Raw genomic sequence first — 16,848 nt, 5'->3', positions numbered from 1 at the left:
ATTTTGTTGAAAGCTCTGACGACTTCGGATATTTGCTGCTTTAGTACTGACTCTCTTTTCAAAATGTCCATTTTCAGCTTGAAATAGAAAAATTGAAGAAAACGGTGATGTCTGCATGAGACAACTATGGACTTAATGTTTTTAACTCACCAGGAATTCAAAGCTGAACACAAGGAGAACTGACTCTTATTTCGTAATAACGGATGCTGGTATTCTACAGTCTTAAAGAAAAAAATATAATAAAGAAAAGGAATATAGTCTTTTATTCAGAGAGATAAAACAAAAAAGAATAATGGTGTAATTTTTTTGCCAATATAAAAGAGGCCTTATTTCTTACTGTGCTGGAATTGCAGACCTTATTTTTTGGTTTGCTTGAAAATACTACTGAATCTGTATAGAAAGATGAGGGAATTCTTAATAGATTTTTATGGAAAACCTGTAGCTTAATTTTTAAAGAGATCTATACTATAAATAGGGTGATCTATCTTTACAACTAATCTGTAAAATAGTCTATTGGGGGGATGGAATTACCGGTATTGTAATTGTAGTCACTACTTTTCCTCTACACGCAAAAGGGAATATATGATATTTGTCTAATTTTGGCCGTCTCACCCAGGGTTATGCTGTTGTGCCTGTCTGCAGTGAGAATGTTAATAATAAGCTGTTTATAAGTTGAGTCATGAGATAGGAATTTGTTAATGCAATGAAGCAAGTGAAACTCCTGTGCATTGTAGTAAGAAGGAATGACCTAGTCTGAGTAGCAGAACGTTTTGTCACTTGCACTATTGGATTAAAAAGGGATTTAGGACTGAATCATGAAGCGATGATGAAATTAACTTTTAAAACTACAAAATGCAAGAAATACGGAAACAAGGCTAGAATCCAGTCTTAATCTGTTGTGCCTAAAATATTAGAGCATACAGCATGAAGAAATAAACCTTAAATCACACTGTCTGTGCTTCTGTGTATCTAAACTGAAGTCATCGGTATTTCGGGTGGTTAAAAATGCTCTTGATCTGTTTTTACAGTAGTCAGGTTTTGTTTATAATATGTCTCCAAATAAATACCTTTGGAACTTTGATACTCTCAAAAGGTCTCAATATTTATCTGTTTATGCCATAAACTTTCTCAGTATATTGTGTACCTCTAAATTTAATAACACCTGTGTGATTGGAACAATTGCTTTGACAGCATCGTGCTGTGGTCCCAAGACGGCGTCACATTTTATGGAAAACAGTCGAAATCTTGTGGTTTGCCATTATCTTTAACCCCTAAGCTCAACACATTGCACCAAAATGATATACCAATAATGTGCAAAGTAATGGGAGACAATGGTATTTATCACTATATTCATTTGATTAAAGAACTAAACAACACAACTTCAGAAAGCCAGTCAAATGTGTTACTTCTGTTAGTAACCGCCTTATCTCCTTTTGGTCTACTAGAATTGAAATTGCAAATACATATCACATAGTTCGTCAGCTTCACCAGTCAGAGAAGTAACTAAGTTTCCATTCATGGGAATAGTCATATATATAGAAATCACTTAGTGTGTCACTCAAGCAAGTGACATGGCAGTGTTACTTCTTGAGAATATACTACTTTTTTCACAGTTGATGCATCATAAAATACAAACATCAGAAAGTCAATTGGAGGATGTTCGCAGTTACCGACTTAAATTGTTCATAAAACTTGATTGATACACTACGCAGGTATTAGGTAATATTTGCTAGTCACATTGCTAATAAGATGATTCAAGATAGATTCTTTTGACTTTGAATTGACTAGATGAATGAAGACTTGAGCCAGATCTTTATCCTGAGGAATAACCTGCGGCAGTAACAGTTCTCAACAGACACTAAACTCTTGTACCTCTAGGTCAGATGACAAAAAGCGCGAATTGAGCCTAATGGAATAGCCAGTTTTGTTACACAGGCTCATCACTGTGATTAGAGCATGAAACAATTCTCAGAATGGATCTACAGAAATTGTGTCCGTGCGTCAGGTTGTAGCAGACAGACAGCGCGAGACAATCAGTTAAAGCCACAAATAAAAAGTGTTCGTTATTTAATGTCCTTTGTTTCGCTATAGCAATAAATTATCCAAGTGCAATGACTTGATTTTATAAAACCCTCCTTTAAAAGTTGCTGCTATGAGTGTTTTAGCCATAAGGGAGTTGCCCTGATGTCTGTCTTGTCTTCAGTGAGTATTATGGGCTGGAGCGGCGGGAGGAGGGTGATGGTTTTGAAGACATTCCACAGTTCAAGTTCCTAAAAGCAGTGTGCTACACTGACTTGTTTACCGGTGCTGTAAAATGACGCATGCTATCCAAAATCTGCAAATAAAATAAGTTTAAAAACCCATTGAAACGTCATCTTGGTTCTGTTCAGGAACATTTTGTATGCCATTAAATTATTTGCAGCAAGAGTCCGGGGGGGCAGGGTGGGAGGAAAGTGCATTACTATTTACATAACCCCCCTTGAGGCTTTCAGATTTTAATTTACTCACTGGGATGCTCTGGTTCCCGACTGTCAGGATAACTTAAGATCCAAACAGTTGGAAAACTTAATGTTTTCCTCTGCAAGTGCGGCAGGGAGTCTTAACTTCTCAGTATCTCTCTTGGTCCATATTCAACTGGCCTTGCTGTGCATCTTCAGAGCCATTTTTCAGATCCCCGTTGCCATTGTGGATAAATGCGTGTTTGAATCACTTTTAAAATATATGGTGAAGAACTAATGACTGAGAGTATGACATGTTTAAAAGGGGTGTGGATGAGGGAAAAATCAAACAAAGGACAGAAAAACAGAAGCACATTTTTAAACAGCAGCATTTTTATTCAGTCTTCATAACATCCTCTATATAGCTTTTCTTGGCATACAAGCTACAGTTTTTCAAATAAAATAATAACAAAAAAGTCTACTTTTCTTTTTAATTTAAACAATCACCATGAAGACAACATTTTTCATTAATGTTGCTTCAGGGGAATTAAGTTTCTGATGGAAAGATGTAATATATTGCAAGGTTTGACTTTGAATTGTGTAGCAAAGTACTCAATAAACTTTTAAATGAATACTTTGTATGCATCAAAGTAATAAATCAGAAGGGTTAACTCTTCCCAAAGGAAATGATAGTAACAGGTTCTTAGAGCTGCCTTACTTCTGGCTACTGTTGAAGTTGTCTGAGATGTTCCTAATTACTGAGTGTTTGCTTTCTCAGAGCAGTGTCAAAGCTGCTGCTCATCTCTCTTGGGTAACCGGATTGAGAAAGAGCTAAAAAGACAAACCACTCCCTTCTGGGTGCCCAGGCACATCCCTCCCAGCGTGAAGAATGCAAACAGCTTCCACCAATTTGTAAAGCGTGAGAATGATGCTCCTGCATTCAGCGTATTCTCCTTGCTTGATGGAAGTCATGGTTTGAGTATCTCCCTAGGCCCCAGGAGGTGAGATCACACCTCTTCCCTCCGGGAGAAGCATGTGCTTGTGTCTGAGTGTTGGAGCCTTTGTGTCCTTCAGAACACCATTGCTTAGGTTAGAATCACAGACTCATTTTGGTTGGAAGAGACCCTTACGATCATCGAGTCCACCCATAACCTAACTCTGGCACTAAACCATGTCCTAAGAACCTCATCTCAGTGTCTTAAACACCTCAGGGATGGTGACTCCACCACTTCCCGGGCAGCCTGTTCTACTGCTTCACAACCCTTTTTGTGAAGAAATGTTTCCTAATATCCAATCTGAACCTTCCCTGGTGCAACTTGAGGCCATTTCCTCTCATCCTATCACTTGCTACTTGGGAGAAGAGACCAAGCCCCTCCATGCTACAACCTCCTTTCAGGCAGTTGCAGACAGTGATGAGGTCTCCCCTTGGCCTCCTTTTCTCCAGGCTGAACAGCCCCAGTTCCTTCAGCTGCTCCCCATCACACTTGTGCTCCAGACCCCTCACCAGCTTCATTTCCCTTCTCTGAACTCACTCCAGAACCTCAAGGTCTTTCTTGTCATGGAGGGTCCCAAAACTGAACACAGGATTCAAGGTGCCTCAGCAGTGCCCAGTACAAGGGGATGGTCGCTGCCCTGCTCCTGCTGGCCATGCTATTTCTGATGCACACCAGGATGCTGTTGACATTTTGACCACCTGGGTACATCACTAGCTCATGTTCAGGTTGAGAAGGTGTTTGAGAATCACGGGGTGTTTGGTCTTGCTATCACAGCAGAGGTTTGGGTTGTGTGTGCGTGTGTAGCAGCACAGCTCCTGGTGCCTTGGGGAAAAAAGTTTTTGTGTCTATACCGTGACATGATCTGGTCTTTGCCCCTTTTCTTCTGACTTAGAGTTGCCAAGGTGCCACCTTTTAATTCATCTCTACTCGATACCGTATCAAGAGAAAGTCATTTAACCTGAGGTAGGTTGTGTTGGCTGAGTGTGATTGTGCTTGGCTTAATTCCTACTTGATACCAATGTGAGATGCAAGGTGGGCTGTATCAAAACAGACCAGTAGATCATACCCACCTTGTGGCTGGGGACTGACTGAAGTTGTGGTAGCAAACAAAAAGACGTTACTTCAGGAAACCCTGTAAGCTGATAGCAAACGCACTGCAGGACTATGGGAAAAGAATAGTGGCAAGTTCTTCCAAAGCAGCTCTGAGTAGAAAGAGTGTTAGGAATTGCTCTTCTGTTATGAATAACTACTCATTGCAAATTATTGGCTGTTGGAAATGTGGCTATTGGAGGTGATATTGGGAGAGCCAACATTGAGCATGGCACAAGGCTCAGCAGATGGGTGCAGCCCATAAAGAAAATATTATTACTTGCACATTGAGCTTTTGAGCTGTGCAGATACTGTCAGTAGTGTCATCTTTGATTTATGAAGGGTAATGCATTAACTTGGCCAGATTTTGGTAGTTTTTATCTTTTTCTTTTGTTTCCCCTTTGGTCTTTAGAAGATCTGTTAAGAACAGAGCAGAAGATGCCTCATCCACCAGGGGCAAGGGAACAAACCACGCAGGCGTGATTCATCCCTGTGGACTCCTGGCAAAGGCGGCAACCCAGCAGTTTTGTGGGTGTGTTCGTAACCTGTTTTGTCATTTTGCAGTGCAACACCTTCACCGTCATCTGCAGGTTCCCCAGCATTAATCCAGTTGGACAAGAAAAGAAACATCCTGATGACCAAGGTTATTTCTTCATGGAAAAACTGAATGCATCGGAGCGCGCAAGCAACACCGGGTGAGACCGTGAGACTGGAGCACGCTGGCAGCAAAGGGATGGTTGGACACTCGCCTGTGGTATCTTGAGCATCTCTGCCTGTGTTAATTTTGCTCACAGCACATCCCAGACTTCTGAAAACAGTAAGTACTAGCACACAACATTTTTTCCAGAACTGCTTGAAAATTATCAGTGATCTGTGAACTTGGTTCTTTTGCAAACTCAAATGCACTTAACTGTATTTATTTGGCACGTATTTCCTCAGTTTTATATTCTCCTTACATCTGTGGTAATAATTAGTTACCTTACTTATCCCCTGATCTTTTTGCTCATAGTTTTGTAATTGGTCTCTAATCACAGTGTTGTCACTTTTAAGGAAATATGAGATTTTCTTAGAGCTAAAGTTACTGTAAAGATCACTTTCAGAACTTGCTTTACTTAAATTTGCATTTTCCAAGTGTGATCCCTTTAAAAAATACAACTAATACCATTCTATATAATTAAGAGTTTTAACTTTTATCCTTGGATGACTATGTTAAAGACTTAAGTCTCCTACTGTACACTTTTCAGCTTGCTAGACAGCAATGGCAAGTGCATTCTGGTGGTTTATAGGGTTTTAAGCTAGCCATGTGGCCGCTCAAGCCCTAAACATAATAGATAAGGTTCTGCCACAGTTTACTTTTTTAAGAGGTTCTTTTCTCTCTCTTAACCACCATCTAGCCACTCACTTCTCACTCTTTCCCTCTTGTTGAGGGCTTTTCCCCTTGAGGTGCTGAGACCAGATGAAATGAGCTGGAGGAGGAGGGTCAGCAGCTGGTGACAATCTCCTGCATTGGGTGGGAGATACCTGAGGGTACAGAATTCTCCTCTTTCTAGTAAAGTCCATTCCAGGTGAGAGGTTTTTGACGACTCAGCTGCTTGTTTACGTGTGCCCTGATGGAGCAGAAACATCTGGAAAAGAGGAGTAACGTGTTTACAATTTCTTAAAAAATGACTCAAAGTCAAAAGACTCCTGCCATTGCCTTTCCAAAGTGAATGAATCCCAGCAAGGATGGGTGCATGGAGGGGCAAGGTGTTCTTCATCCAGGGGATGATTTTCAAAAAGTGCTCAGTTTCTAATTGTGTTGTCTTGGATTAACAGCTCAGTTGCTCTTTTTTTCAACCTTTCTCCAAAAAAAGTGCATTGCCTGTGTTCACACCAGTATCACTGTCTGATACTCTGCATCCACACTGTGTGTTCCTATTAATGGCAATAGACAGTTTATGATTAGATACATATTGTCTCTATCTAAAGTACCATAACTAGATGCCTTGGTGGGACAAGAATACCTGTATATGCTTCCACATGGCCTTATGTCAGTATATCCATGTTTTTTCCCTAAAGTGACAGTGACTTGCTGCCGTATTTCTTGTTTTGTTCAGTTTCTATTGCTGCACTGTCGCTACCTTGACAAGTTCTTGTGGTGGTGAGACAGGGTGGTTTCCATGATGAGTCAAGCAAAGCAAGTGAGCGAGATCTGTGCTCAGCTGGCAACTTGGGCCGGTATCTCGATGAGCCTTAGATACCTGGAGCTGTCCCAGATTCCCACCTCCCTTGAAGGTAACAGCCCTGGGTGGAGTCACATCAGTGATTAAATACAAAATGAATATGAATTCATTAATGATGAAACATGATGAGTTCAATGATTCCCAGCTGTGAAGTGGAATTAGGGCTATGAGCCTACAATAAACATTTAATGACTGCAGAAATCAGAAAAGAATTCAATACAATCCTTTGTCTCAAACCTGTAGGTGTTTCCCAGCTGCCTTCTGCTCTTCAGCAATATTGATCCAGGTCTTCTGTTCACTTCTTTTTATCTATTTTAGTTCCTTAGAAGAGTTAATGATAACTATCTTTAAACCCAGAAAACGCTTTTACTAATATCAGTTGAGTTCCAGAGGCTGGCACAAGGTTCTTCTTTAGACCTAATTTAAAATTTCAGTGCATCAGTTTAGGTCTTCGTGATCTTTTCATAACTAAGTAATAAACCTGTAGATCTCCAAATACAGTGAGGTGAACAAATGCCACAGATGAAAGGAGGAGCCAGTTGTGTGTTTGGCCCTTTGATGCCATCAGATGGTGAGAACTTGGGGTGTCCCGGGTAGGAAAACACCTCTCTGCTCCATCAGTGCAGGACCCTTTCTGTTTCAGCATCCTCTGTCCTGATCAGTACGTATCAGGGAGAAATCTGAGTGTTTTTTATCAAAGTATGGTGATTCGACAAGCCTTCTGTGTGCAGCTTATGAAAACCACCCATCGTCCTGCCTTGTCGCCTTGCATCCATTTTATGGATATTATTATTTTTAGTACATGGGTTAATCTCCTTATACATCCAGTGGTGGAAGATCAATGTCTCAATTCTTTTGAATCCACAGCAGCTGTTGCTTTTGCCTTAGACATCTAGTAATCTTGGCATCTAATAATCAGATTTGAGGTAACGGATTATTTTCTCCTCATACCCTTTACTGCATTATATTCCTACAGCAAGTATACCTGTAACAAGTTGCATGCCAGGATATTAAGCCTTTATCAAGGACCATGGGAAACTTCATGGAGGCAGCAGAGGCCCAAATCCTCCTGCAAAGCAAATAACACTTCAGTCTGGTCCTTTTTTCTCAGATTTGGATATCTGAGCCCCAGGGGCCCAAGTTTCCTACCTCACATGGCAGATCTCATCAGGAACTGCCCAAGGAGAGCGAATATCAGCACTGAACCCAGTGGAGATGAGGCTGCCTTAGATCACTCCAAAAGGAACCCACAGGCTGAACTGCTTTCATAAACTCTCCACCTTGGAGTTTACAATAAATTATTAATGCAGTAACAGTGTTAAACAGATGTTTTTAATTATTATTTTTAAGAAAATGTTCACAAATAATTCTCATTAATAAAGTTGATAAATGATAAATGTCTGAAAATCATCTTGCAAACCCAGTAAGGACAGTCTTTGGGATAGGTTTAGCTGCTCTCTTACTAGGATCTGGACTAAGTTCACAGGTGAAAACAGGTGTGTCTAAACTTCATTAACATCTAGTTCTTCCAGGAGGAAAGCAGCAAACGTGAAGTGATGAAGGTGAGGGTAGCCCACTGCCTCGTCCTTTGGGCTCTGCACTTCTTCCCAGTCGTGCCACACACAGCTCTCAGGGTAAGTTTCACTAGACCACGTTGCTTGAAGTCCCATTCAACCTGGCCTTGAACACTTCCAGGGATGGGACATCCACAGCTTCTCTGGGCAACCTCTTCCAGTGCCCCACCACCCTCATGGTAGAACATTTCTTCATTATGTCCAATCTAAACCTACCCTTTTTCAGTTTGGAAACCATTGCACCTTGTCCTGTCACTACAGGAGAGAATACTTTGAAGTATTCAAGAAGTTGGATATGCCAAGCAACCTCCAGCACAACTCTTGGAGTGTTAGACATCTCCTGTTCGGCCTGTTCTCTCCAGCAGTAACTGATTTCCAAGGCATTGTGTAGCCAAGCTTTGCTTCCAGACTGAAAGTTGTGGCTGGCTGTAGATGATAGAACATTAACCAAGCATTGAAAACCAGGTCTGACCAGCCGTTCTAGTTGCATCTGGCTGTAGAACATGCAGTCCCAGCAAGTGGTCCTACCTGCAGAAGGCTGGTATGCCTGCCTGGGGGTTGCTTCCCAGTTGGGAAGGAACAAAGTGGCTAATTCTGTACAGTGTAATTCTGTGCAGCTACAGCTCTGTCTTATGGCAAAAGTCATGTAGATCATATAGTCTCACCAACAAGTCACGTATTCTCATCAATATGAGAAATACTGGAGAGCTTAAGCCTAGTACAGGCCTTTTGACTGAGGAATAACTGCTGGAGGCACGTGTGATCCTGTCATTTCAGTCAAAGGATACAACCAAAGGCTTGATATAGAGACACAAACGGTAAGTAGAGTTCTCAATTGATCTGTACAAGCAAGGGGCCATCAGCTCTGCATTCTGGACCTTGAGAAGACTTCTGGACCTCAAAGGGACTATTTTGTCCTTGAAATCACTTTTTTATTTTGTGCCAAGGAGTCATCTTTTACTTGTTTATATTAACATTCAATCTACATTCCACTCTTCTTTATTTTTCAGGTTCTCAGTAAGGAATCAAAGAGTGGTAATCAGCAAGGTACAGCGAATATCTATGTGTCTTTTTAACTGAATGAAATGTTATCAGTTATCAATACTTTACTCCCCTGATACTCACCTCATGGACCACAGTATGCTGTCTTACATCTTGTAATAGTATCTGCTTGACTTGTTTTCCAGATGAGTGTATAAATCTAATTCCCTGCAAAGATAACGGAGCTATTTGTATTCAGCCCTGTTCTCCCTCCTTCCATGGGGAGACAAGTTTTGTCTGTGAAGACAGAAAGTGGAAAATGTTCACAGATGCCTGTGCAAGCCTGGATGTTCAGTCCCTTTTTCAGGTGAGGTAATTGTTATGCATCTACTTTGATCTACACTTGTAATTTCTTGCAAAGACAACCCATTCCTCCATACCTTTTAAATCCTGAGCAAAGGGAAGAAGGTGGGATCCTAAAATACAGATTAATTTGGTAAGAGGCTTTGACTTCATCTTAAATCAAGTAACGGGAAATGAATTTGGGAAATTCCTGTATGGAAACATAATTTAGAAATGAAGTTGCCTTGTTCACTTCGTTAGTGTCCTTCACGTGGATCTAAACAAAGACAAAGATACATTATTATGAACCTGAGAAAGGAGCAACACAAATACCTGTAACAATCAGATGATTCATGGTAAATTCTCCCCCAGCTACAAAATAAAGAACCTTATTCAAGTCATTTCAAGAATAAAGCACTGTGTGTAGCTGTGGCCTCTTCATTCATGCGTGTTTTACAAGCAAGATGTTCTTCTCAGGTGAGCTTGGTCGTTGACTTCAGACCATCTGGCACAGTCATTGCACATCCCAGCACTGTACCTCTTGCCTGGTTGCAACTGTAGCTTCATTTTAATTAATTTTCTCAAATTTATTTTCCTTTCTCCAGAGGATTTTTGAACATAAACTGGTTTCAAGCTCTGAAGGACATGTTAGTGTTGCTGGAGGACACCTTCCTTTTTCTGGGGGAGGAAAGCCAGTGCTTGGGAAGCCTGGCGATGGAGCAAAATATTTTGGTGCTGATGACCATAAGAACAGTAACTGCCAAGCTGATTTTTCATGCATCATCCCAGATATCCTGTCTTCACCAGCCATTCCAGGAAACATTGCAGATATAGTGGAATTGCTGAAGAAGATTTCCCAGCTGTTATCAGAGAATGTCAATAGGGGAAAAATGCAGGTATGTACTTTCATGGGTTTCAAGAGGTGTTTCTGAGCTTACCAGAGCATCCGTACCGTGTTTTGTCCTTATAGCCACTATCCAATGAAGTGGTGACTGCAAGTCACATGGAGATCACCTGGAAGGAGTGGCCAGAGAGGGCCAGGTTTTGTAAGAGACATTGTTTGACCTACTCATATATGGTGAAAATAGTCCTGATTTTTGGCTTTTATTTGCTTCTCCAAGCGCCTTTTGAGCTATGATATGAAGAGGGCAGGACAATTCTGGTAGTAACCATGCCAATGAGGTATTCGGGTTTGACCAGCATGGATCGTGAGAACCTGTTTGTTGTCAAAGAATACTCCCTTCATAAAATTCACTTTTAAATTAAATGAGCCTTTCTGGAGGCTCTGCCTGTAGAATAATAGTTGATTTCTTTTAACATAAAAAATAACGTATTTTTTTCTTGTTTGTTTCAGAGTTACAGCAGGATAGCAAACCATATTCTGAACAGCTCCGTTGTTTCCAACTGGGCTTTTGTAAGGGACAGAAATGCTGGTTCAATATTACTGGATTCAGTGAATGCATTTGCTGGGAAACTTCTTCTAAGGAATGGATCAGAAAGTATACAGGAACACTTCATCTCTACCAAAGGCTACAGCATCCATAAAAATACCTCAGGGAAGAGCTTTGATTTTTCTATGGAGTTCAATAGCACAGCCAATATCACTGGGCACCTGGTCATTCCAGAAGAAGAGCTTTTGAAGTTACCCAAGACTTCCAAAGCCATCAGCATTGCATTTCCAACGCTTGGAGCCATTATAGAAACCAGCCGGTTGGACCCCGGTCTTGTGAATGGAATGGTGTTATCGGTGTCTCTGCCGGAAGAGCTCCGGCATATTTTACTCACCTTCGAAAAGGTGAACAAAGTGGAGAACGTCGAGGCTCAGTGTGTTGGCTGGCACTCTACCGAAAGGAGATGGGATACCAGGGCGTGCACAATGAAGTTGGACAACACCAGCAGTGTCGTTTGCGTCTGCAAGCATCACCAGCGGACCTACAAATCCTTCTCCATTTTGATGTCCCCCACCGTGCTGCGAAACGCGGTGCTGGATTATATTACACGCATAGGGTTGGGTCTTTCCATCTTCAGCTTGGCTCTCTGCCTCACCATCGAGGCTGTCGTCTGGCAGCATGTCACGAAAACCGAAATAACCTACATGCGCCATTTTTGTTTGGTCAACATTGCTACATCGCTTCTTATTGCTGATGTTTTGTTCATCTTGGCAGCTATTGTGCACAATACAGCCCTAAACTACCCGTTATGTGTAGCAGCCACTTTTTTCCTGCACTTTTTCTATCTTGCCTTGTTTTTCTGGATGTTTACCCTGGGCCTTTTGATTCTCTATGGATTATTATTAGTTTTTTTTAAGATAACAAGACCTGTATTCATAGCTACAGCATTCTCTATTGGATATGGATGTCCCTTGGTCATATCTATCCTCACTGTTGCTATTACTGAACCAAAAAACGGGTATTTAAGGAGCGGAGCCTGCTGGCTCAATTGGTATGAGACAAAAGCCCTTTTGGCCTTTATTGTACCTGCTCTGAGCATCATTGTTGTGAATGTAGTGGTGGTGGGGGTGGTTGTAGCGAAGACTGGGAGATCCTCTGTTGGAGAAGGCTGCAAGTCACAAGATTTGAGCAACATGATCCGAATTAGCAAAAACGTTGCCCTTCTGACACCTCTTCTCGGTCTCACCTGGGGGTTTGGATTAGCAACTATTGTCGACAGTCGCTCTCTGCCATTCCACATTACGTTTGCGCTACTGAACGCCTTCCAGGTAAAAACAGAGAGACTGGGAATAGCATGTGCTCGAACTTCGAGCCCTGGCAAAGGCAGCAGATCAAAGAGGGGCGGGCAGCATGTGTTGTGCATGACGAACAGGATATAAGGTTTCCTTTCAGCTCAACTATTTCACATGGTACATGCACTAGGCATCCTGCATTGACATTGCAGATGGGTACTGGAACAAACTGGTCAGTGTGGAGTGTGGCTTTTTAGCAGGGTCTGTTAGATAGGACAAGGGGTGATGGTTTTAAACTAAAGGGGGGGAGATTCAGACCAGACATGAGGAAGAAATTGTTTAAAATAAGGTTGGTGAAACACTGGCCCAGGTTGGCCAGAGAGGTGGTGGATGCCCCATCCCTGGAGACATCCCAGGCCAGGCTGGACGGGGCTCTGAGCAACCTGATCTGGTTGAAGATGTCCCTGCTCATGGCAGGGCTTGGACTGGATCAGCTTTGAAGGTGCCTCCCAACCCAAACTATTCTATGATTGAATTATACACAGAAAATTCTCGCTTAACTCATCAGCATAAACATCCAATGTTGCCTGACATCCCGTTGTATACCCAGGCTGCCTAAGCTCTTCTTGGCTAATACAGTTACTGAGTGGGCTGAGAAAGTCCTGGTATGTAACCCATCAGTCCAGTTAGTAATGAGGATTAGCATCTGTTATAGACCCATTCCTGACATGCCCAGGGAGCCCATGTGACCTGGGTGGATAGACTCATTTTGCACATTGTTGTTTTCTGAGTTATAGGTGTTGAGATCTATTACAATGACAAAAACATTATTTTATCTGTCCTTAAGGAAATAGCACCTAGATTTAAGAAACATGTGGTTATTCTGGTTTTGTTAACTATTTTTGCAATTTTTTAGGGATTCTTCATCCTGTTGTTTGGGACACTTCTTGACAGAAAGGTACTGGGATCACTTCAGCACTTATTCTGGATTATATGAACATCTTCTACACTTGGAGAAGCTATTCCCCTTATTTTTTATTTTTCTTTTATCTACAGACGAGAGAAGCCTTACGAGAGAACTGCCTTTCATCAAAGCAAAAGTGTAGTCTAGCAAAGGTGAGGATTCTTTTTTTCCCCTTTAATGGCTTAATTTAAAATTTATACCAACTTACACATCTTCTTATTTGTACATGGAGAGAGTGGAACTATGCACTAAAACATACCTAGTTTAATATTTTTCTAAGGCAAGTGCTTGCTGAAGGGAATACAGGTATCTCAAAGTACGTTGAGGTTATCAAGCTTCTAAATATTAGAAGTCGCAATCCATAGATTTTTATGAACTCTACATAACCTACTGCTGCAGTTACAAAAAGAAAAATGGTATTTTAATCTACTCTCTTCACCTGTAGGTGAGAATGCCCATGACTTTTTTTTTCCCATCTGCATAATAGATCTACTTAAAGGTTACTGCCTAAGTAAGGAACAGAATTAGGAGTCAAAAATCCCTGTTTGTCACCCTCACAAAAAACATGGATCTGTATGACAGCAGGGCTGCTCTAGGATATCAGAGGATTGTTCTAATTCCAGCTGAATGTCAGCTCACGATGGAAATCACTCAGACCCCAGTCAGTATGTTTGGTGATAATATTGTGTACTCACAGGATCTTGAGTGTTTTTGAATATCAGGGCAAATCATTAAAAGGAAATGTTTAAACCTTAAGGAAACAACTGTGTTTGAGTTGCTTCCTAGGAAAATGCTGACAGAATTGATGTGTTGACATTGAGTTAGTGTTTCCTATCTCTGCTGGAAAAACTTCATCTGCTATTAGATTTCTTTTGGTACCAAGGCTTTAATGGTTTCACAATGTATTTATGGAAGGGAGTTCCCTTTATCTGTCTCACAGGAGTCACCTGCAGCGCTCCTGCTATCCACCAAAAGAAACCGTCGGTTCAGTTTGGACTTTGGAAAAATAAAGCTATTTCCTTGCTTTTCTACAGTCTATTTATTAATCAGTTCTGTCTCAAGTATTGAAAGCTGCATAGTGTCTTTTAGTGATAGTGTGTCCAAATGCGCTTGGTTTATGAGGATAACATAAAGGGGTTATGGAAACTATACCTCCTTTCTGCTGTTAGCATTGCCTGGTGCGCTTTGGGTCACTTGATTCAAGAGAGACCATGGGTTTGTGCAGCTTCTGATTCCTCAGCATCTTTCCTCTCCAATTTGGTCTTCAGTTGCATCCAGCACTGCTGTTATGTGCTAAGTTTAAATGCACTGCAGAAGGTCCTCTCTTAAAACCAAACAAATTCCCCCCCACAACAAAACAACCCAAAACAAAACATAAAAATAAATAATTAGCAACAAGACCAGCCTCAAAACTTGTGCTGAAATTAACTGTTTCCTACATAATAGAGGAAAAAGAGAAGGGAAGTATTTGAGATTGTTCCATATTTAATAAATGGGGATTATAGTTCCCACTTTTACAGATCTGAGATCCAAATAGCGTAAAGGTACAAAAGATCAGGCTATAGGTCAGGATTGAAAGTTTTAAAGTTAAAATGTTCTCAAGTCACAACCAACATAATATTCTGGAGACAACAGGTGGAAATATCACTAATGCCACAAGTCAGCAACATTTACTAAGAGTATTAAGTGATCTCATTGGGCACGACTTGATGTGGAAACCATGGCTGCCTGTGCCTAAGGACTTTGGTCAATGTTCTCACCTGGGTGGAAGAAACCGCATGTAGAAGTTTACCATTGCATAACAGAGAGGGGGAAAATATTAGTCATCCACTTTTGTAAACTTGGGTGTACACATGGAACTCAACTCGTGAGAGCTGGAAAAGTTTGTCACACCTGAAACAATTGTTAAAAAAAAAAAAATCTTATTTCAGAAAGCTTCATAATGGGACTTTGTATATGGGGGTTTAATGGTGAGTACATAAAACATCTAGAAGGGTTTTGCAGACTCTTGCTTCAGGTCTCCTAGTTTCTCCAGACACATAAGAGCCCTTCTTCTGGCTCAGATTTTAAGTTGACTGGTAGTGTTTCTTGCAGAAGAACACTGAGTCACCTCCTGTTTGAAATAGAACCTCCACCTACATGGATGATATATGTAATCTGACCTACTGATTTATTTTCTCCTAGTCCTAGCAGTGGACAGTGTCTTCAGTGGATCTGACCAGTGAGAGGAAAAGGAGCACTTCTTGCGCAGAAATCCTGGTTTGAGACAAGCTGAAGTGGGTGAGCAGCTCAGAGCATGGACAGCAATGTCTTAGAACATTACCATGGGAAGTGTCGTGAAAACCAGAAGAGAAAAGGCCCTGAACCTGCTGTCGGGATCAGGAAACCGTCAGTGTTACTGCAGCTCTTGGAGGAAACATGCTGATACCTGAAAGTTGTTTCTTACCTTGTGAAAACTACTGTGAGGACAGTTTGTCCTTGTTTGCCATTTCAGCACTTCAGCTTCTTCTTTTCTTTTTTTTTTTTTTTTCTTTTTTTTTCCTCATGTCAGTGCAATAATGAACAGTACAACATGTGAGGCTGTTCTAAAATTTTTTCATTTTTAATGCGATATACAAATGTTGAGCATTATCTAGCTGGTTTGGATTATCTTTGTTCAAAAGCAATTCTATCAGGTGGCACTGTATTAAAAATTTTCATCTGTCCTCCCAGACAGATGGACAATGTAACTCTCTTTCTGCATTTCATCTCCACCTCAATACTTGTTCACTCCACCTCAGTACTTGTCTGTCAGAAGAATTGTACAAAGCCCTTGTTTGGTCTGTCTGGACAGAATTTTCATTCTTTTTCCAGTTCTGCAAGATGATGACAGAGATAAACAAGAAGAAGCACTCTGCAAATAATTAGCTTCCCTCTTTAGATATGGGAAGGCAAGCTTTGCATATGCTTCGGAGTTGAATCAGAAGGATGGAGATCTGTGTCCCACGCAACATGCTAACCTAGGAAACAGTTCATCCGTGTAGTTCATCATGTAGTTCAGTAGTTCATCTGGGTTCATTAGAAAAACAGTCCTTGGTCTGAGAAACCCTTTCTAATGAAAGCTTTGATAAAAATGTTATTGTCTCTTGTCAGGACAAATTGATAGTTTCAAATGGAAATAAAGTTGAAATGTTATCACTGTTTCTAATAAATGGTCATTATCTCCCTCTACCAAAAGGAGTAGATAAATGTCCTTTAAAATTAGCTGGAATTACTGTAGTCAGAAATCACTCATCGCCCTGTGGCTTCACATACATTTCTTCACCGTGTGGGTGGTGAGGCATTGGAACAGGCTGCCCAGAAGAGTTGTGGATGCCCCATCATTGGAGATGTTCAACGCCAGGTTGGACGGGGTTGGAAATAGATGGTCTTTAAGGTCCCTTCCAACATAAACCATTTTAGGATTCTACCATTCTATGAAAATATAGAAGGTTTTATTAAAATAATACTGTTTAATATCATCGACACCTCTTTATTGAAGGTGGATAAAAACGCCCTGGCAGATGAACTGCAGGATATGG

General features: G+C 41.0%; 2 protein-coding genes across 2 annotated transcripts in view; both read left to right on the top strand.

The window, feature by feature from the left end:
• Nucleotides 1-1,081, top strand: part of CD2AP (CD2 associated protein) — an 86,230-nt gene extending 85,149 nt beyond the window's left edge. The window contains exon 18 of the mRNA XM_082049799.1: nt 78-1,081. Coding sequence (XP_081905925.1) covers nt 78-119 — 42 coding nt within the window. The 3' untranslated portion in view covers nt 120-1,081. The remainder of the gene's footprint in view (nt 1-77) is intronic.
• ADGRF4 (adhesion G protein-coupled receptor F4) lies at nt 522-16,461 on the top strand (the record flags this gene model as incomplete). The annotated part of the gene is made up of 9 exons (XM_082048979.1): nt 522-533; nt 5,087-5,217; nt 6,672-6,796; nt 9,506-9,666; nt 10,247-10,537; nt 10,996-12,360; nt 13,241-13,282; nt 13,381-13,440; nt 15,473-16,461. The coding sequence occupies 9 exons, from the start codon at nt 522-524 to the stop codon at nt 15,476-15,478; spliced, it is 2,193 nt and encodes a 730-aa protein (XP_081905105.1). The 3' UTR covers nt 15,479-16,461.
• Between the last annotated feature and the right edge of the window lie 387 nt (nt 16,462-16,848).

The sequence above is a fragment of the Streptopelia decaocto genome (assembly GCF_964273445.1).
Source record: "Streptopelia decaocto genome assembly, chromosome: 3".
Lineage (NCBI taxonomy): Eukaryota > Metazoa > Chordata > Aves > Columbiformes > Columbidae > Streptopelia > Streptopelia decaocto.
The sequence above is the reverse complement of the archived record's forward strand: the minus strand, read 5'-3'. Positions and strand labels throughout refer to the sequence as shown.